The 22544-nt window shown below is 53.1% G+C and overlaps 1 protein-coding gene across 4 annotated transcripts in view; it reads right to left on the reverse strand.

Moving 5' to 3' along the window:
- Ubx (ultrabithorax) overlaps positions 1 to 22544 on the reverse strand; it is a 276625-nt gene that overhangs the window by 229100 nt on the left and 24981 nt on the right. For 3 of the 4 annotated variants that reach the window (XM_076897958.1, XM_076897959.1, XM_076897957.1), the window contains exon 2: positions 2108 to 2149. The exons of the other annotated variant lie outside the window; for it this stretch is intronic. In XM_076897958.1, coding sequence (XP_076754073.1) covers positions 2108 to 2149 — 42 coding nt within the window. The remainder of the gene's footprint in view (positions 1 to 2107; positions 2150 to 22544) is intronic. 4 annotated transcript variants of the gene reach the window in all.

The following is a 22544-nucleotide window of genomic DNA, read 5'->3' on the forward strand; positions in this document are numbered from 1 at the left end:
TTGTGGAAGAGATAGTGGAGCGCGAGAGGGACGGAGAAGGCGGAGGAGAAGAAGGAAAGCGTCCGCCCCTTTCCTTGCGCCTCGCTCAGGGTTTCAGCTCGTGCAAGCGGTTAACGCAGCCATTTCACGCCTCGGGAAGCATCCAGTTTCCTCATCCGAATTCTAACCGAATTCACGGAAACCTCTCCACGGACAAGCTACGAGGATTTCTATTTAGCGAAGACTTGGAGGAACATGGCGGAGATGAAATTGAGAGGAATCTACTGTTCCGAATTAATCCTTGCGTTTTTACAATAGCCGCGTGCAAGATGGCGTTTCGCCTCGCGAATTACGCGCGTACGTACACGGTAGTTTAGCCACCGTTCGCGAGAACGGGGAGGAGAATAGAAAATAAACGGGTGCGCGTAGATAACGAATAAGTCTGAAGGAGGGTCGAGTTAACCCGATAATCGAGATGCTTCCATCACGCAGCCCATCGACTCGAATAACCCCCCCGTCAATGCGATCTTTCTGCCAACCCTCTAACCGTTTCGTCCCTCGTCGGTCGGTGCCGGCCGATCGAACCGGGGTTGTCCCTTAAAACTGCGATTCTTTATCGAATTAACCGGCAATTAACGGGAACGACTTGGTTTCTGGCGTCGAACAGGGGCGGGCCAGGGGGATGATACGGCCTGATCGTTTCATCGCGCACTGGAGAATCGCGCGGAACGTGATCCCCGCCAGTCGGGGACTGGCAATCAGGGGAATACACCCATTGAATCCGCGCGTACGTTGTCTGATATCGGCGCAACATCTATTCCACGGAGAATTTCCATACAGGGCTCGACTTATGGCGGATGGTGGATGCGCGAAACCGTCGCGTGTACACACTCTATCGAATTTTTACGACGGCCCGTTTTGCCAGTTTACCTCGTAAATCGGTGCGCGAGCGCACGCGACCCTTTCCGCGTTTTTCCCAGCCAGAATGGCCTAAAGTGAGTATCGATCAGAAAGTCTGAGGGAATTACGGTCCATGAGCGATTCTCCATTGCCTATACCAAGTGGTTATATCTGCCATACGTCGTGTGCCGTAGGAAAGGGGCGGCAACCGCAGCAGCACGACTGTCCTTCCTCTCTCACCCTCCGTCTCGCCATACCCGTACTCGGCTACCCCAATTTCACCCCCGAGAGCCAATATTTATTGATCACCCTCGAAGGCATCGTTCTGTATTCTCTCCGCCTCTCCCTCTCTCTCTCTCTCTCCCTCTCTCTATTTCTCCTGTTCGCACGACCAGCCTTTCCTACTGGTCTCTCCCTCGATCCCCTTCTAACGCGACCTCCGCACGTTCTCTCGCGGCGAACCTTTGCTTCGTTTTTTCCCCCCTTTCTTTCCCGTTCTTTTCTTTTTCTTTACTCCACTTTCTGTTTCTTTTTCTTTTTGAGAAAAGAAGAAATACAGAGACGGCTCTCGCTCCCGTCGCGCTGTCAAGACGCTCGCAGCTGTTCGTTCGCGATCCTTCTTCACCGACCGCTGCGGGGAGGGAAAGAGTTCGTCGACGGGGAGAAGACAGAGGGAGGCAAACGGTTCGAGAACAGCAATAGCAGCAAAACGGAGCTCTCTCTCTCTCTCTCTCCCTCTCTCTCTCTCTCTCTCTCTCCCTCTCCCCCTCTTTCTCTCGACGCGATGAAAATTCACCCCACGATTCTTTATTCTTGGAAGCTTGCCTCCCGTGTCGCACGAGAATGCCGCAGGACTACGTCGAATTCGTGGAAATTCGGTGGGGTACCCCCGTGGTGGTAGCAGCATCTGTGCGAGAGCACGACTCGCCCCGAATAAATCTAACCCTGACACACGATACGAATTCGGCACGAGACACGCTCGGATACCGTTTAAAACGCGGTCCACGAGACACCACGTCGGCCAGCAACCAGAAGCGCTTCATCGACTCGAGCCTTCGGCTCTCCTTGGACCAGCCGAGGGGGTTCACTTCAAATCGTCCCATAGCTGTCTCTCTCTCTCTCTCTCGGTTCTCCGTTTGAAATCATCCCCCTCGAACCGACGCTGAAGGTTCGAGCGCGTGAAACGCGTTCTAACTGTTTAATCAAGTTTGAAGAAAGCACAACTCACCTTGCAACCATGTCCAATGCGGCTTAGCAATATCTTCCTTACCTGTGACAGAGAGAAAAGACTGCGTGAGGATTGAGCGTTCTCTGGTTCGTACGTGCTTGCGCGCGCGCGCGCGCGCGATGGCCGCGTATCTGAACGGGGTAACAACGTTCGCGAGCGAGCCGAATAAATCTTTTTCGACGATCGAATTCGACAACACCTGGGGTGGGATCGATGGCGAGGACGAGGGTCGGAGCGAGGCGAGCGGTGGCCGGGATAGCAACGCGTAGGTACATATAATAAGAGACGTCAGTTTTTGAATTATTCGGTGAAAACTGATCACCGCCTGCGCGAAACACCGTAAATCGTTGGGAATGTTTTTAAGCAGCCCGGCCCGCGTATAATGCTAGAGGGCGCGGGCACAGGATCGATCGGTACATTTTAAAACCGAGCCAATGAGAATAACTCACGGCCCCGTCATAAATGAAGTCATAAATCGTACTTAGCCATTCGCCTGGTCGAGCCAATATTTCGCGACAACGGACAACACAATTTTCTATCGGATAGTTCGATTTCTAGATCGGGGGGATATCCGTATTTAAAAATATCCGCGCCAATCGGACAGGATTAAACAATTAACGATCCCCTACAGCATTCCACCGTCACCCTCTCCTTCGCGTTCCTCTCGCAGCTCGCTCGCTCTCGTTTCCTCTCCCGCATCCGTCGACGTCCGACTACCCAACTACCCACCCCCGTTCTTGTTTTTCATTTCGCTGGCGCGTGATGAAACGTCGATCGATGAGCTACTGAATGCATTTTGTGCACGCGGCCATCGCACGCCGGATTGTGTGTTCGTTAATATTCTATTAGATATCGACAAATGCGTGCCGTGTTTCAACGACACTCCGCGTTTAATCTCCTTCCCTCATTATACATTCAATCTCTCGTAAAGTGAAAATGACGTTCAGCGCTGGTGCGCGAGCCCGGTCAATCGAGAGTTGTAGCTACGCGGAAACGCGAATCTACCCTCCGCGCTATCGTTCGCAGATTCGCGTTTCGCGATTTCGCGATCGGTCGCGTGCCAACCGAGAGAGATCTCCGCGGTCACACTTCGGGCCCACCAAGGTGGAAACCAGCATCCGCCGATCGTTATTAGAAAATGGCGCCGGCAATGAACCGCGGTTATCCTGGCCGGGCGGATCAAGGTAATCGCGCGAAATGGGAAATTTCAATTGTCGAACGACTCGCTTCAGAACGCGCGGCAATTATGCGCTCGCCTCACCGCGCCGGTTGTAACTCACCGCAATAACAGAATAGTATAATCAATTCCGTAGCTCGCTCCCGCCCCCGACCTCTCCCCTGCTCCGCCTCGAATTACCGGTGCTTCGGTTACATCGATCATTAACTCGTTTATATCGTGTAACCCGTTAGTCACGATCGCGAAACAACCTATTGAAAGTATAATGCAGCGGAGGAAAGGGGGTAGGTAGCCGGGCCGCGCGCGGCGCATTCTAACCAGACGCGGAGCGGTTTTACACGCGTATCAGCTACGAGCGTAGTTGGCGAGGGTAATCTAGCATCTACGAACAACTTCTTTCCTGGGCCCTGGCCAGCAGCCTCTGTCATCCATATTCCGAGTTATTTGCGCACGTGCACGGCCCCCAGCTCTCCGTTCACGCGCGTCGTCGAACGTGTAACGCGCGTGTGGGTGTCCGTGGCGGAGGGCGCGCGGGCGAGCGCGCGCGATGGTTACCTACTTAAGTCAGATATTATCGGCAGAGGAGGCAATTCGATTGCGTGTACCGAAGCATGGTGCAGCGCTGATATAGAACTACTAAACAGGTCGTAGATCAGACGGGTTAGTTATAACGCTGCCTCCGCTCTGTTCCCCGTGCCCGCCGCCACCGCCGCCGCCACCGCCGCCCCCCATCGACGCTGAACCAATTCCCACCGGTGTTCTGGATCATTTGGCGGCCCGCGGCCGTGAAATGCGCGCATGCACCGCCGCCGCGGTGTGCGCGCGTCCGTGTGCCTGCCCCCGCGCTATCGCGATCCTGTAATTCGCCCTTCGATGGACTCTCTATGATTTTTAGAAACGAAACCTTGATAAAAAAAAAACTGAACAAAAAAAAAAAAATAAAAAACTCCACGCGCGCCGCGGACAACCGTCCGTAGGGATTGCGCGGTCGTACGGCTTTTTCCTCATTTTTTTTTTCCCCCCCTCCCAGCCGCGAGAGATACAACCGTGCGAGATTGGTCGATCGGTGGGAATAAAGTGGTATCCGCGATAGCCCGTTTCCGCGCATCGCGTTCACGCTTCACCTGTTCTATCTGGTTTCGCCATCCTCGAGCGTTCCTCCGACACCACCGGTCACCATCGATCGCATCCGAGCCGCGATTTACAAGACGCTCAACCTCCGAGCGTATTTCGAGGCGTTACGCGCGGGGATGATTCAAATTCCTTTCCGGAAGGGAGAAAGTATTCCACCGATATCGATCAATTTTCTACCATCCAATTTTCCCGAGAGTCACGACTCCGCCGAGAGATTCGAGAGGCGCGGGCACGATCAGCGCCGATCTTGAATGGATCGCGGTGCTGTAAATCAGCGAGGAAATCTCATATCCCGTGGGAAGTGCACGACGGCGGCGGTTTCGTTCTTTTCGCTCGTCCGGCGCTACGGCCTACGAGCGACGAATTGATAATTCAAGAGGGCACGCGTTATTGGTTCGCGGAGTGAGCGCGACCGTTGAAAATCTGCAGACCGGTGACTTACGACACATTGCCGGTGACTGGTTATTAGATTATTGGCGGTATCGACAGCTCATGCGTTGGCTGCCGATATAGGGTGGAAGGTAGGAGTCACGGGCAGCCAGCGGGGGTGGTTCGAGCGGGAGGGCCGGCGGGTCGCGCTGCTTGTGGGTCGGTCCACGGACACCGCGTACAAATATAGAGGGGCTCGGGGGTGGACGAGAGGCGGATGGGAAAGGGGGCAGGGGGGCCAGCGGCGGTGGGACAAAATGGGGAGACCGTGATAACGATAACGTACGATCGGCATTAGCTGGCGGCTTGCTGCGGCTGATGGATGCGCTAATTATCAGCAAGCAGGAGTTACAGTGTTTCGCGTAGCCGTCCGCGCGCACGCGGCCGATCACTATGCGTTTCCGATAGAGACCATCGCGGAAAAAGAGATTACGCTGTGCCGCGCGCGGTGGGCTGGCGGGAGGAGAGAAAAAAAGCACGAAAAATCCGGAATTGCCAGGCATTTCGGCGTGATGGTTTTCGGGTTCGAAAATTCGAGCGCGGATCCTCCATTTAGAATGGACGGTACACGCATTCGACCGGCTAAATCCGGATGAAACCTACATCCCGATGAAACCTTATTGCATAATTCGCGAATTCGCCATTGTTATCGCGATCGTGAAAGTGCCGGCCGGAACGGGCAACGGGAATAAAAAGTGAAAGAGGCGTCGCTCTCTGGAAATGGCTGTGAATTTTTTCCGCAGAGCTTCGAAGAAGGTAGAGAGGATGTAGGGTAGTTCCATTCGGTTGACGGCTCGAAACGGACGCTATAGAACCGGTCGAAGCAATTTTCTTCGCTTACGTTCAATTGCGAAGGGCAGCGTTGTAGTTCTTGCGCGTCCACGTAGACCCATACGTATCCGGAAACCGCGAGCTGCGGTCTAAGCCCTAGATGCATCTACGTAACATAATCTACGATAGCTGCCGGCGCGTATACAGCGCACGATCGGTCGAGATCCGGTGCTCCGTAATGAACATGGCGCTTGTTTATTTAATGGGAAATTCGGTGGCGCCATAAAGCTCGAAGAAGGGGGTGAAACCTATTAAATTTATGTTTTCGGTTTACCCGCTCTGACGGATCGCAATGCCCGCACGCGTCGACCTCTAGCCACCCCCCTGTCGTGGTTCAACCACCCCCTGCCCCCCAACCTCACCCACTTGCACCGCCATTTCTACCACCTACTACTCCCTTCCAATACAGCTTTCCTCTATCTCCTTTACCCTCTTTCTCTCTCTCACACACACCCTCACCCTCTCTCCTTTTGCTCGTACTCCGCTCTGTTTCTCCCTACCCAAACGTTACACACGTCCCTCTCTCTCTCTCTCTCTCTCTCTCTGTCCGTGTATTTGTGTTTACCTTATTGGTAGTCCACTGTAATCCAAACGGAGATATATATTCGTAGTAACTAGGGAGGCAGGGGGGAGGGGGTGTTCAGACAGGGTTCCGTGAACCACGTTGCGGCGCCCATCGTGACGGACAGCCCGCGTCAACGCGTAAAGCATCATCGCGTTTCTGCGGCTTGCGACCGCTGGCCTCGTACGTTTCGTTGCTCACAATGGGCCGAAGATCTAAAATTGAACTCGGCCACGGTCGTCGATCCAACGCGCGAACACCGCTAATTTCACAGCCAGCGCACTCGCGTTCGCCTCGTTATTCAAATTATCTATCGCGCCGCGAGATTGTTATCTCGTATGGCTACGATCGAGCCAAAGAAATGTGCAAATAATCGCCCCTAGTTTCCGGTACGCTTATCGTGACATCTTGCGACAATCGCGACGTCTCCGCCCCGGTAAAAGTTTCTCTTTTAACTGGACGGCCAGCTAATGCCCCCCGGGTAACCCTCGAAGAATCTGGCGTAGGAAAAACGGCCACCCGGCAACTTTATCCCTTTTGAATCCCCCTAATTACCAAATTTTCCTCGCCCTTAATTTAGTGTTATAATTGCTTCCTACCCCTTACAAGGAGTTGCCTGCCGGTGCTTCAGCTCCGCCACCCTCGCGGCCATTCCTTATATCCGTCCCCCTCTCCACGAAATATCCTTACGCAGTCTACGTTCTTCGTCCTCCCTCCCACACCATCTTTTATCACGGTATTTCCGAATGGCCTAATAAATTTGTACTCGATGCGCATTTAAACGACTCCGATAGGACCCGCCATCGATTCCCGCTCGTTACCCGCTGACAATCATTGAGCATTAACGAACGATTCGTTTCGCCTCGCGTACCTAACGCGCGACTAACTCGCAAAGACAATCGTTTCGAATGCCCCGCGCATAACACGGTGTATACGTTTGTCAGAGAAACGCGAACGTCGATGCGCCGTTCGAGCAACGAACAACAGCAGAGGGTTCCTTTTTAAGGATAGAAGACGCGAACGCGCGAACGAGTCGCGAATTTCTAATTATAATATCAGGTGTAGGTCAGAGAGGCAGACTCGGGGCGAGGAGTACGCGAATCGGCGTTGCACGTGCAGCGCGTGCCAGTCTGTTTGCCACGCAGTCACGTCTGCGGGGCGTTCATGTTTGCGCAACGGACCGGGGCGCGTGTGCGGTGGAATCGTCGACTCCGAATGGGTTTTTATGTCACCGAACGCGGTGCAATAATAAGACGATAATTCTGCCCCGACCAGCCCCGTCTATTCGCGATCCGTCGCCTCTGTGCTCGCGGTTTCTACTAAATTTAGCCGTTCGCCGCGGACATTTGCGCGACGCCGCTCGAGGCTGTAGCCTTCGACCTTCGCGGCCATAAATCGCGCGTCTTCCATTCGATCGTCAAACATTTTCGATCGCTGCTCCTTTCGCGAACGCGAAACTAACACCGCAAGGGATTCCCGTAAATTCGAGGCTCGAGCACGATCCAACCGTTCGCTCGACGAATCCAAGAACAGATTTCACCCTACGAAACATCGATTACTCACCCCAGGAACATTTCCTCCTCGGACAAAGGAGCGCGGGGACAAGAGGACTAAACGACACAATAAGTCCGGCAGGCAGGAAATGCGTGAGATCTAAAAGCATCAGACGTCGCGGGAGCGGGTTTTCGGTTGAGTCAATACGATTTTTGGCACGCCGCTCGGCTGTATCTACCTCTCTACATTCACCCCGCATCCGGGGCCATATACGCTGTCTGGAGAAACTGCTGGGAACGAGGCTCGAAGTAATAACGGTGTGTGTGCGTCACGCGTTAGCTAGACGACGCTGCTCTCTGTACATAAAAGTCGCTTTACTTTCGGTTACATGCCAGTACAGATACAGTGCCGGGCGGTACGTTCAGCTTCCCGTCTCCACAGCGGATCGACCGTTGGAGGTTTCTTTCGTGGCTCGTGCGGCTCGTATATCGCCTCGCCCGTGTACGAGGCGCATACACGGACGGGGAGAGCTAAAAGTGTACAGTCGAATGGCTGAAACTTCTAGCCAGTAGGCAAAAATGTATCCGGAGTCACGGCGCGGTTATTCTTCGCTCTAACGACCGTGCCCCGCGAGATAACTTGTCCGGCGATGTGAAATGGGCCACAAACAACAGCCGGATAAATCGGCCAAAGGAAAACTCGCAACGACGCGGCGTGACCATGAATACGCCATCCCAGTCGTCGCAGAAGTCGTTGGTTCGAGATGGACCGCGTGGGTGACTCGGTCTCCACCCGAAGTTGAGCTGACGAGAGCAGATAGAATCGCGGCCAAGTTTGCTCGAAACAAATGTGCCGCATATGGTCTCTCGAGGAACCGTAGCTCAAGGCCACGGAGAGGGCCACGTTCGAGAGGCTCGTGCGAGAGATGGTGACTCGAACGTACGAACGAACGAACGAGATTCGAAAGGGAAGGATTCATAGCTTTTCGGGCGAACAGAGAGAGAATTCCACGTCGACTTACCATCGAATAACGTTGAACGAGAATTAAGCGGCCAGCTCGTCGATTTCACCGTTCCAGTGGACGAGTCGGAACGACGTCACGTTTTGAATCGAACCGAGTTTCGAAACACGACTTTGATAGCGACTACACGGCTGTTCCGGATGGAACGTTTCGAATACGATTAGCATACAAGAACGGCAGTCGGTGGATCGTTAACCCTTTCCCGCTCGATCTTGCGTACACGCAATATTGTGCTCTTAACTCGCGTGTATTTATATTCCCTAAAACTGGTTTCGAAACGAAAAAAAAAAATGAAGAAAAGAAGAGGCGGGCCGTTTCAAACTCCTCGCGCAACTAAAGTATCTTCTTCGACGATACTTTCGCGATATAAAAAGAGAGGAATCACCGACCGTAATGGTTTCGGTCGTCGTTCGGGATGCGAACGAAAGAAACGGCGCATAATGCGACGGCGGCAGCAGCGGCGGTGGCGGCGGCGGCGGCGGCGGCGGCGGCTGCGATGGCATCGAGCGCCACGGGGGAAAAGAAGAACGGCGGAAAGAAATGCCGGGGTAGAAAAAGCTCCACGCGACAGCGCGAAGTTTCCTCGCGCGATGTTTTATTTGCCGGCCGCGAGCGGTGCGAGAGAGTTAAAGCTCGCATCCGAGCGAGCCGACCGGGCGAAGATACACCCGAGTAAAGTGCCGGGCGTTAGACTCGCCCGGTAGGAGTGTATAAAGGGCCCTGCCCAGTCACCGCAAACTCCTATTCCGAACCCACCCCCCAACCCCCGGGCGCATACCGGCTAGGCAAAGGGTTCGTAAAAGTTGGGGACGCCTCGGATATTTACGCGTCATCGTAAACTGTAGGCGTCTTCTTACTTACCCCAGGATACACTGCCGCGCCACCTCCGGCTATGGCCACGGCTAGATACAACCCCTTTTCTTCGGCACGCCGGCGTCCGGCTCGAGATTATTACGCCCGCTATCAAATGGCCCCGTTATTCCGTCTGGCAAGCTCGAAAAATGCATTCTGCGCGCTCCTCTATGCCTCGGATATTTACGCGATGCGTTGCGTCGACGTTCGCAGGGTTTTTTAAACGCGGATTACAACTGCCAGGCGGGTTGTCAATCTTGAAATCTTAATTCTAGATGTTAGTAAGCTGGACGGATAGTTGGAATCTTTTAGAAAATTTTCTTGGGACCTTGCGTTGAGAAAGCTGTTCCAGTTAGATTTGAATTCAGGGATATCGAGAGTGTTGGACGAGAAATTATAACTATCGTCGATAGAATAACGCGATAATGAAGGAATTAAGGTGGAGAGATAGGTGGAGTAAATTGCTCTATCCAAGCCAGCGACTGGTCCCTTTCGGACATGGCTTAGGCGCAGGTATCCTCGCGATTATGGCCTCGAGCGCGATGTGAAATTCGAAAGAAGACAGAAGTTGAACGCGAAGGTAGAAAAATTCTAGGAAGATCGCTACCTCGGTGGATTGAGTTATTCAGCCTGACGGACTCTTCCTCCATAAGCGTAACACTAGAAAATGGTTGCCAGTAGCGTCTACGGAGACAATGGAAGATACCAAACCCGAGCTGAAGATATTCGACATAAATTCTTTCGACCTGTTCCAAACCGACTGAACAACTACATTTAACATGCGGAAACCTGACAGCAACTTTTCAAGTGGATCGTTTGCCATTCTTTCGGTACATCAAGCACAGCATACGATGAACGATGGAAACTTTGGAAAAAGGGCTATTTCAAGCGTGTCCCGCGACTTTTCGTGATTCCTCTACTTCTCGAGTGGTTCTACACACGGGAACACGTGTCCCATCCTCGCGCGGGATCGATCGGTATATTTTGAAATCGGCCGCGTGTACTTAACGGAACGCGCACGCACGTCTGCTGAATTTCATCGGTTGTGCATGGTCGCGCACGGTCGCCGTCGCGTTCCCCGTTCCTGCCCACGTATTTATAGACGGTGTTTTGTCTATTTTCTATGTGTTTCACACACGCTGCCCCGCTATGGACGTTCAACCGTGGCGCGGCTCGCGCGCGTCCCCGTACGCGACACGCGAGCAACTTCTCCTATCCGTATTTTTAACCCCCTCGTGCCACTGAAAGGATTTCAAAAATTTACAGCCTCGCCCGGATATTTATGCGTCGTAAATTTCGAACGTCTTCCACCCCGAGAAACGCTCTCCTCGAGACGCGGCCGCTTATCCTCCTTCTTCTTCTCCGGATTACCCCCCCAGAAACTAGATACAAGTCACCCCTTCGGAACGCGGCAGCCTTCCCCTGTAATTATCCTACCAAATGGTCACATTGTCTCGCGTGCCTGGCTCGCTAAATTAAGGGAAACTGCGTTCGCCACGCGGCGCGAAAAAGTACACCCGCTTTAATTTGCCCGGGGTGAGACGAAGGGCGGGAGGGAAAGATGAATCGTGGGATCGAGGAACGTTCGCTCGCAAAAAAAAAAGAGGGACGCGGTCTGTATATCCGCAAGCTGGATCGACGGTGACAGATCTCGCGATATCTCCTGCTCGTTCCGCCATCCGAGTGACTCTTTCTCTGGCCAGCCTCGATGGAATTTCGATGGCACGTCAAACAGAGGGAGAGAGAAAGGGGGTTGATCGCGCGACGCGTGTCGAAACTTCCGAAATATCGAGCGGCGATCTTAAAAGTAAAGCCACACGCCATTTTCGATGGTCTGTGCCGCTTCCAGCGAGGTTTTGCGTCCCGATCGAACTACAGAAAGGACTCGCGGCGCGAATTTAGCAAGTTCCGCATTCGGACTCGACACGACGGAGCTTTAAAGTTCTTGCGACGCGCCTCGGGAGGATAACTATTTCTATTTCGTTTCGTTGTGGGCAGAGGTTGCTTAGGTTGATGCGATTCGAATAGAGGCTGATCTCACCGAGGTTAAACCACCGCGCTCGGAAGGGTTAAAAATATAGACAGCTCGATCTATGGGAATGGCGAACGGTTCTTTCCGAGTGGCAAACGTTAAGCTCGTTCGTTCGGTTCGTTCGTGCATCTGGAGGGAGGGTTTAATTCCCTTGAAGCATTGTCCACGTTAGCCACCATTACACTCACATGGCCGTGCAATTAGCAATGTAAATGCCGGTTAGTTAGTTAGCGTGTTCGTAAAGCAAACGAAGGTGGGCACCGGGACTAGATAACGGACCTCCCAGGCGAGTGATCATTTCAATTAACCTTTGATAACGGCGCGGTTATCAATTGCTTTCTGCATACCAATCATTGTCCCTACTTTTTCAGCCCTTTATATCGCGACGCGAAATTCCTCGATCTTTCGTTCCCTCGAAGACATTCAATTACTCCCTCTGAACGGAGAAACGTTACGTACGCGAGGGAACGAGAGAATCTCGACACATCGATGCCACGCACTTGGAGCGCGCAAAGTCACTAAAACCCACGATCCTCTAATTAGTACGATCGGTCGAAGCCGGGCCGTGGCGATCGAACTGTGAAACGCGTCTCACTCGTAAATCGTAGCTCATGAATGAAGAAGATACCTCGAGAGACGGTTCGGCCAAGGTGGACGCGGGCTGGTAGATCCGGTGTAACGAACGCGGCCGGTAATCGCGCCGGAGAGTCGCATGACGACCGTTGAACCTTACTAATGGAACGCTCGCGATAGTCGATCACACCACTTAACATGTACGGGTATAAATCTGGCGTCGTGGCGAGCACGAGGCGAAACAAGCCACCTAACGAAGCGCCGTGTCGATTCCTCGCGTGGCAAGGCGCGACTACCTCTCTCTCCTCTCTCTCACCTCTCACGAATTCCACAACGGTTCCCCGTTCCGTTCCGTTCCGTGTGCCTACATTTTGATCGTCCTACCACGCGGACGGATATCATCTTTTCTAAGACCAGACAGCAGGAGACGCTCCTGTGTGCGTGACCGCTTTTACGCTCCTCGTAGCCACGGAGAGAAAGAAAGAGAGAGAGAGAGAGAGAGAGCGCGCGCGCTTAAAACCAGCTTTGAAAAAGAAAAGTAGAGGAGCCATACTGCCTTCGGGTATGGCCGCAAGGGTGTTTCCCACGGACTAAGGACCTGCCCCCTGTCCCAAATTTTTCTGCTACTCCGCTATGACGACCCGTTTACCGGCGACCATAATGGCCCCGTCCGATCCCCCTACTTTCTTCCGTCGGGTTCCTGCTACCGCTGCATCTATTTCGTAGAACTAGACCAGCCTGTTTGAGGATTCGTGATGTTGTACGGCGAAAGGGGAGGGGAGAAGGCTGCGCGGGGCAGGTATTTGAAGGAAACTGTGAACAAGGTGAAAGTGAAGGTGTGGAATTATTTTTTTTTCAGAGAAACGTGCGATTTCGCGTGCACTCGAATATTGTTCTAAACAATTGCGAATATATTTTACTCGAAATTTATGAAAATATGTAATTATTAGAAAAAGAATTGTAAATTGAACGGTTTGTAAATGAAAAGGGGTCAACTAATTTGATAGCTTAACGACAGGTCCGCGTCGAGTAAGTGGTATAACGTTTCAGCGGTTTTGCGCGGTTTTCCCATCGCGCCCATTAAATCTTCCGGCGGGGTGCCGTGGAAAAATGAAAATTAAGCGATCCCGAATTGTCCGCGATACCGCCACGGCCATTGTGCGTTACAATTTCTCGCCTGTTTCCACCCTTTGTTCTCGTTGCGTTTCTCGCGGGTAAATGTGGCGACCCACGTTACCGATCGGTCGGTCCACGACGCTGGAGCTCGCGAAGTTGCAGGGGAGGTTCGAACGATGGCGCTCGGATCTTTATGCCACACCCGAGGACCTCTCGGCGAACGGAGCGTCGCGGAGAGCCCTTCACGGCTGACAACCAGTAGCCACGTGCCGTTCGTTCATTTCTCGGGTACGGTTAGGACGTACCTCGCCTTTGACAAATTTCAGACGGATTCTTCGAAAACCCCAACAACGACCCCCCCTCTCCATCCTTTTAATCGATGAATTTTTACGACGAGGAGAAAGCAACGCAAGGGGTTGACGTCGAAAGTGGGGTAGATGAAGAAGATAAGCGCACGATGAAGCCATTATGCCGAAAGCAGCGAGAAAACGAAAAGGAAAGAGACAAAACGAATACACGGGTAGCAAAGAAATTTTATTGACAGATTATTTATGCAACGAATCACAGGAGAAATAAAAGTTAAAAATTGTCGATGGCATTCCTGCGTTTTCGAGGCGTAGTTGCAACGAGGCGGAGTGCCCTTTAAAAGTCGTTCGCGGTAAAGGTTGCGCGATTAGGCCGCGGAATTTCAATAACCGAAACTATCAGACTCTCGTGCGAAATGTCCCGCCTCCTACCCTGTATAAAGGCGTCGAGCATTAAAGTCCGGAAAAGAACGAGGAGGGAGCACGCGACGACGAGACGAGTAGCGTTCGTTCCCTCCGAACGACCATTACCAAGCTCATCCCGGCGTGTAACAGAGGTTAAATAGCGAGAGATTCGTCAGGCGTGTTCCGGTGGTCGATTACGGCAGCTAGAATCGGCCCAGCGGATGTTGTTAGCGTCGTTCGGAGGGCACGTGAAAGCGGCCGCCGATAACAAACTGCCGGTCTCTCGCGGAGGCCCACCACCTTGCGACGAAATTAGGCTGTCCGTAAAATGTAATATTATTTTTAGTTGGCTGCCCTTCCCTGTTCACCGCCGGCAGTAACCATAACTTTCGGTGGGCCCGCGTGCCGTGACGCCGGCTATCCGCTCGGCCAGAGCTCTCTCACGCATACCAAACTCTCGTCCACGAACACACTAATTCTCTCCTCTATCCACCCACGTACTTACTTACTCACGAGCTCTCTCTCTCTCTCTCTCTCTCTCGCTCTTTTCCCTCCAATGCGAGAGAGTCCACCTTTCCCTTTCTTTCTCGTTCCGTCGTTCGCTACGACCGCCAACCCCCACCAACCCCCACCACCAAACGACGCATCTTTTTCGACCGCTTAGCTCTCTCTAGTCCGCTCGATTCCCCGTTCCTCTATCGCCATCGTCGTTCGAACGTTCGCCATTCGCCGCCGCTGGCGCGTCTTCGCTTCGCCTCCTCGAGAGAGACCCTCTCGACCTTCAAGGCTGAATCGAAATTCTAGCGGACTATTCCGATCCAAGGTCCTCGGCCTCGTTCCCGACCTTCCGCACTTTTAACTACCGGTTAGGAACAATAACCGCCTCGATTTCATTCCTCCTTGCCCCCCCGATCTTTTTCCAGCCACCATTCTACCTGTCGCGATGATATTTTTTCCATCGATCGAACGGGAAAGGAACCGCGACGCCGGGGAATCCGCAGAATTCCGGGCGAAGGCACAGTCGAAGGGGGAGAGACGATTCTCAACCGCAGGAGGGAACTCGAGAACCCACGGGTCAGCGATCCTCCCGCTGGCCAGTCCTTGACCTCTTCCGCGGATTTCGCCGGGGTATCAGGGCCGCGAATCATTTCAACGGCTTCCACCCCGCCGTTTTCTGTCACGCAATTAACGTTCGCGCGCGGCCAGCCGCGCTTGTACCGAAGGGACCGCTGCCGCGACGATAAATCGCTCGCTCCGGGGAGATTTAAAAACATTCGCGGCCGTCAGATTGTGCGCCGCTCGGACGCGTGCCACGCCAGACCAAACACACCGTCGATCCGAAACGGAGATCGCATCGATTAATGTCCACGGTTTGATTCCGATTTTTCTTCGCTCTTTTTTTTTTTGTTTTTTTTCTGTTTTTTCGCATCCATCACCGTTTCTCACCCGCGTCGTTGATATTTCGGAGTTTCGAATGATTATCCTATAATCTCGAGCAGCCTTTACTGTATTATAGGTAGGCACATTATATTAGCATAAATCAATTTCACAGTGGACAAACATCGAATTATTTGCAACCGCAACCATCGCGCATAACGGGGCGAATATCGATGAAAAAGAATGAAGACTTATCGGAAGCGCAAAGTTACGAGCGGCCTTTCGAGGCAGCTGATGAAAAGTAGCAATTAATATGGGCCAGCCTCTGCCGAGCCACACGGGTCCTTGCGCCTCTCTTCCTTCTCCGGCGTCCCACTCGCGGTGGCGATGGGCGTTTCGCTTGACATTTCGCGCAATGCATCATAACGCAAACAAAATTGCCCGTTCTGAACCTTGTAATTCTGATCAAGGAAACTCGCCCGACTGATGTGTAAAACGAGAGTGTCTACTGGCGATCGTTCGTACCTACTCGAGAAACGTTCGCCGCGAAAGAGAGAGGAGAAAGAAAAAAGAAAATAGAGAGAGCGAGAGAAAAAAGTACGGGGGAAAGAGAGGAGAGGCACGGCATTCGGTTTTTTATTTCACGGCAGGCGAAAGAAAACTTTTCACACCGCAACGAATGCAGCCGCGACACCGCGAACGTACAACGCAACAACGCGACAACGCCCAGAGGGCGCGACAATTAAAGTGATTTAGGGAACAGAGACATTTTTCAGTTGCTGGTAAAAGTTTAACACCTGCGTCGGGATTCAAACGGCGCGCCGCGAACGGTATCGGTCCCATTAATCCCGGGATCGATTAACGCCGCGCCGTTTCGTCGGGAATCGACGTTACCCAAGGGTAAACAACAATGCGTCCGAACCGTCCGTACGACATCGTCGGTAATAACTCGCCATTACGGCTAACGATAGGCGCGCGCGAAGAAAAAGAACCGCCAACCGGGTTGTACCTGGAATCACTTCTCCCGTCGTCGCTCGGACGCAGCCAGAGGGTTGGGTGGGGGGGTCAAAGGGGTGACGGGAGAACCGAACGAACGAGGGAGAAACGACGGCGTGGGGGGGTGGGGAATGGTTACGCGTCGAAGGCGGCCCTATGGACGGCTCGCAAATCATCCGGATGCATCATACCGCAATTACACGGCGAGAGTTCATTTAAATGCAATAAATAATACGGCACTCGCATTGCATCGCGCCATCTGGCGGACACGTTTTCTTCTCTATGCCCTGACCGCGTGCCTTGGACGCGCGCACCGCTCGCGGAACCAGGCCCGAACTGGGCCTGCAGCTTTTCTCCCGCGCCAGCCACCTTTTGACCATTCCGTTTCGCCCTCTTCCTCCTACCGCAACGGAACGCGTCGGGTCCCAGTTTCAAATTAGGTACGTATCCGCGGGTCCGAGGAAATTGCTGGTTACCACCGAAATATTCCACGAGATAATTCGATCCGCATACGTGGATACCAAAATGATCGATCGAAGTCCGAAAAGGTGTGCTCGAAAAGCACATTTCGCGTCTCGAATTCCTCTCTCTCTCTCTCTCTCTCTCTCTCTCACCCGTTTCGTACACCATCGTGACGATAAATTACTCTCCCCTCGACTACCTGAGAACATACCCTTCTCGCGAGCCCACCCCACGAGTGTGTCTCGACCGAACGACCGCGAGTGTAACGACAAAGAGGCGAGGCGGAAATCGCTCCGGCAACGGGACACGAAAATCGAATGACGCGGAAGAACACGGGCGGGCGTATGCTCGGGACGATCGTTTGTCCGGTGTATTTATCGTTCTAAATCTCGACTGGCTTAACGCGGCCATAAATCGGAAGGGGGCACCAGCCAAGAGGGGGGCGTCCCGTCAAAAAAGAGAACGTCCGTCCCGGTGAATTATTCGCGAGCCGCGGCTCGGCCGGTGCCGCGGCGACGAGTCGAGGGACGATTCGACGCGGAATTTGCACATTCCTCGGGTGCGTCGAAACGCGTCTTCGTCCCGCGGTCGAGCGTCGTTCGAGCGAGCGCGTGCACGAGCGGACAGGAGAGGAGGCCCTTTGATGTCGCGACGTATCTGCCGGACGATCGGTCGACGCACCCTTCTAAACAAGGGGGTTACTCGAAAAGAAATCGCAATAATTTATACCCGAAGGGCTCGGAGCAGCGATCGCGTGTCGCTCGGTTACTTGGCTGCTACCTATATACCGGGCCCTCGTACGATCCACGTACTCGCTTTCGTACGTATGCATGCACACGTGTTCCTCCCGGTGTCACGTGACCCGAGCATTTTCGTTCCACGCGAGCACGAGGTGGTGTAGTACCTTAAGTACGGTGCACCGTGTGCGCCTTCTGCGCCGCTTTTGAGGAATCAATCGACCGCGCGGCTGCCCGCTCCTTCTACGCCTCCCTCCGTCTGGTATCGTTGGTGTGCTCGCGAGGTGCTGCTCCGTCCTCGCTCGGAGGGCGGCGCACGGTTCGTTGGGAAGGGTTGACGGAACTTTCTATCGTTGTTTCGTTTCACTTCGCCGTCTGGTTCTTGTCTGTACCTTTAACTGCTGTCTAGAGTTTCAACGACGTTGCGCGGGGCGTATGCATTGAACGACGAGGAGCAAAATCTTTGCCTGCCCGTTACTGATGGACGGTGTAATGCATTTCAAAAGGCATTCCGACGAGCGGTACCAGCGGCACGCGATACAGGACGGTAGCGCGAAACGACCACAAATTGGAACTGCACTTCTGAATGCACTCCGAAATTCATGGCGGGCATCACCGCGGCAGGGTGAAATAAATCGTCTTACTTTATCTTCAGCGACGAGGAATAAACGAAGTGCTGACAAGTCCAGCTCACTGCGCTAACCGCGAAACGTTAATGGGAATCATAACTCTGTGCCATTGTGTTCCACCGAAACGCAGCCTGTTCGAGTTCCCAAGCGTGGCGGCAGCGGCGGTGGCGGTGGGAGACCGCGCCACGGTAAAGGGCTTTTCCGGAACGGTCTGAAGCGCGCGTTAATAAAACGTTAACCAAGAGTGTCGGCATTTAATTACGCGCGTACGCTCGAGACGCGATCGACACCGTGATACGGGTTCGAAATGTCCAGTAATTAGCGAATCTCGATGACGGTGAAGCAATAAATATTCCGCTCACGTGATCCATCTCGCGAGGAGGTACGATGCGCACCGGTCGGCCGTTGCGAGCGTATTAGAATGTAAATGCAATGCAACAGCGGCCACCGTTCCCGTCCCGCGGGTAAGGTGAAAGATTTTTCAAACATTATCCCCTCGATCGTGAACCGAGCCGGGTAAATTAAACGCCAGCCAACAGAATGGAGAAACGAGTTGCTCCTCCGGCTGAAGATATTTATGTTATGGATCGCGATATCAAGATAACCGGATTGAATCTGAGATGGTTTTGTTACTGCAACTGACTTGTTTAAAATTGCAAATCGTCCTCGTTTAAAAACAATTACAACAAAAATGATACTTATATCTAACGATTATCTCCGCGCGGGGCGATCAATCTTCTCTCTACGGTAGCCGCGTCCCTTTTACTATCGGGAATCGAAGTGAAACCTCTAGTCGCATGACTATAAATAATAATAATAACGATAAATCGTTTTCGTGCTAGTAACAAGAGCCGTAGATAACGTTCACGCGTCGCGTATCGCGCCGATCGATCTCTCGATCGCGGCTACCCATCGAACGATTGGAAATGTAACGCGTCCACCGGAAACTCATCCGGATACCCGCGGACGGATGACATCTTTACGTCAACCGAATAACGCCTAAATTATGCCGGGATTGGAATAATTCCAAGCTCGCTGGAAGACGTCCAATGTCCCACCCCAAAGCGCGAGCCTTACCCCCCCGCGAACCATACTCGTTCCCCGTTTAAGATCCAAAATAAGAGGTGCAACGTTTAAAAAAAAAAAAAAAAAAACAGGAAAAAAGCGAGATTATCGCGACGAGGTTTACGGTCGCACACGCGTGTCCCAGGGAAATGCATGCCGGCCTTATCTTCGCGAATGAAGCGAGTCAGAAACGAGCGCCGTGCGAAATGTACCCCGCGACCGAGACTGTTTAACTGGCCTGGATAACCGCGTCGGGAACAAGAAGGATGGAATTAGCGGTACACGGAAATAACGGGGACTCTTCCCATTTTCTCGTGTCCGACAGCAATCTCGGTAGGATCCGGAACACGATCGAATAATCGATGCGAAGGTACACGCGCACACGCGTATCGACGAGACGACGGGAACGGGACCCGAGACACCTAACCAACCGATAAAAGACGAATGGGAGCCACGTTAAAGCCCCATGGGTGCCGGTGTTTAGCCGCGCGGTTCAGGGTGGTCCGGCAACTTTCCGTCGCAGGAATGCAACAACGTAACAGAAATCGTCGTCCCTCCATCTCTCTAATCCCCTCTCTCTCTTTCTCTCTCTCCTCCTGCATCTCTTCCTCCATTTTTTGCTTTCATTCAAATCTCTCGTTTCGGCCTCGTTTTTTCTCTCGTGTTCCTTTTCCTTCCGGCCGGTTTTTATTTTGATCGTTATTATTATTATTATTATTATTATTATCATCATCGTTATTATTTTCGGTCCCGTCCCTTTTATAAGCAGCCCGCTGTTCGAAGGTGGAGTCGCGCTGATGCCGGATAGCGGAGCGGAAAGGACGGGCGACTCTCTCCCGAGGACGAGAGCTGGATGGGGCCACGGCGAAGGTGAAACGAGGAGAGGGATACACGCGTGTATCGCCATGCATCATCCTTCGTTCGTTCGAGAAACCAAAGGCCACCGCGGGGTGCGTTACCTTTGCTGCTTTGCCTATGGGCGCCTAAAAACGCCCGGGTCTCTCCCTCGTCCCGACACCGGAATGCTCGACGATCTCTCCGCGCCGTGCCAATACTACCAATTAATTATGCATCGCATCGTACCGTACCAGCCGCTATATTCCACGGTTTTCGCTTATCTCCACGAGCGAAAGTTACCAGCTACATAGCCGGTAGATAATAACTCGTTTTTCTCGATCAAAGACTCTCGAAAGGCCCCGAAAACGTATCCGAGCGGCGATCCAATTAAACCTCGCCGAGCGAACAGCGTGCAGCATCGGGGCAACGAAATCTACTCAACGATAAATCGCGCGCGCAAAAGGGCCGTTCGACGCGACGGCCGGGAACGTCTGGAACACGGGCTCCTTCCGGCTGCGCGGTCGCACGAGGCGTCGTTCCACCGGGTTATCGAAACCGTACAGACGGGCCTATACTTGGAATACGAATATAATGCGAGGCCCGACTATAGGGGGTTTGCGAGAGAGCTCGCAGCGTGGTACCATCGGAGCACGGGTAATGAGACGGCCCCCGACCAAGAGGAGTTGATATGCCTGCGCCCGGTCTGCCTACGGTCCCTTTGCCATAGAACAACCGCACGCGTTGCCCTATACGTCCTCGAGCGGCTAACAAACCTCCGGGCCAACCGCGACCTCGATACGCGTCGCTTCGCTTATCGACGCGACCAGGAAAAAGTGACCGCCCTCCTGCCATTCCTACGCCCGGCTAAATTATGTAATTCCGCGCACACGCGTACACCGGCGGCTGTTCGCAAGCTACGTTAATTACGCGCGAACCCGCTCAATTTCGTCGGAGGACGCCGCGTAATAATCTGCGCGTGAACTCGAACGGACGTGGACAGAGCCCCGGACGTGGATGTAAATTACGGTCCCTCCCGTTCGCCATCGGTCTTTAGGAAAATTATTAAAGCCTGTTACAACGCCGCTTAGACACGGTTAACAGGAAAGGCAAAGACTCGAGGCTTCTCCTCTTTCGCATCGGTGAAACCAGAATACCCGTTGTGACGCCTCGTATACATTCCACGGCGCGTGTCAACGAACCCTCGCGCCCGCGTTTCGCTCGAAATGCTTATTGATTCGAAAAAGTAACCGTACGGACACAATTAAGCCTTCGACCACCGCTGACGTCGGTGGTTATTAGCATTATCGATTCGTACGATGTGACGTCGGTCTCGCGTAATTAACGCTAGAAGTATTCGCGCGTGTTCTAGATATTTATATTAGTCATCGGATACCGATTATCCTTGCGGCTCGGTTCTATTCGATACGCGATCGCGTACAGTTTTCATTGAAACAGTTCTCGTAGGGACAAGAAAGCTTGGACCCCTTTATGACTCGAGCTGACTATAATTTCGAGCCCTCCTTGGCTACCTCTAATTGAACATTCAGGCAAACACAGTGTCTTCTCGAGGATCCCGTCCACAAATCACGCGAACGCCCGGGCTTTCCGTGACTGGGCGTCGTATTTCCTCGAAACGGTGATTTTTGCACAGCCGTTAGTGAATTTTCATAAATTAACCGCGCGATAAGGCTCGCCTATCCGCGCGTTAACGTAACGGATATCGTCGCGGAACGATTGCCTTATCCTAGGGAAAATTGGCGTGAACGAACAAGCCCCTCTCTCCCTCTATCGCTCTCTCCGGGGCGCAGCAAGCCGCGCGGCCTGCTATTTGTGTGATCGTCCATAACCGTTTCTCCCGTTAGCGTTCCATAAATTACCGCGATCTAAAGACACCTGTCCAAGGGGAAGCGAGAGGCGCGAGGTTCGGTTTCTACGAGCCGGACGAGGCGCGACGCGCGAAGGCGCGCGACAAAATAACAACCACCGCCAGCGATTTTCCAAACGTGGAACGTGCACGGTTGCCAGGATAATGCAACGGTTCGCCAGCGGCTGACACTGTAATCACTAAACGATGACTGACTGAATTAAATTATCGGTCAAGCCGATCGGTTCCTGCGGTGGCTTGAAATCGAGGAACGCGACCTCGTCTCTCCGCGTGTACGTACACGTAACTCGACTGCCTACTTCTCCGCTGGCATTCTCGCGCTCGTTATTGCTATCGATCGCTAGTGCAGAAGAGAAAAATCGTCCAAAAAAACGGGGGATCGCACCGTACGCCTAGATTTCAAGCCAGATCGCGGTGCTTTCATCGCGGAGAACTGTTGCAGGCGAACAGAGCGAAACGCGGCGTTTGGCGATTTCTACGATCGGTAACAAGGGTACGGGAGAAAACGCGGTCTAGAT

The sequence above is a fragment of the Xylocopa sonorina genome, chromosome 7, assembly GCF_050948175.1.
Source record: "Xylocopa sonorina isolate GNS202 chromosome 7, iyXylSono1_principal, whole genome shotgun sequence".
Classification (NCBI taxonomy): Eukaryota; Metazoa; Arthropoda; class Insecta; order Hymenoptera; family Apidae; genus Xylocopa; species Xylocopa sonorina.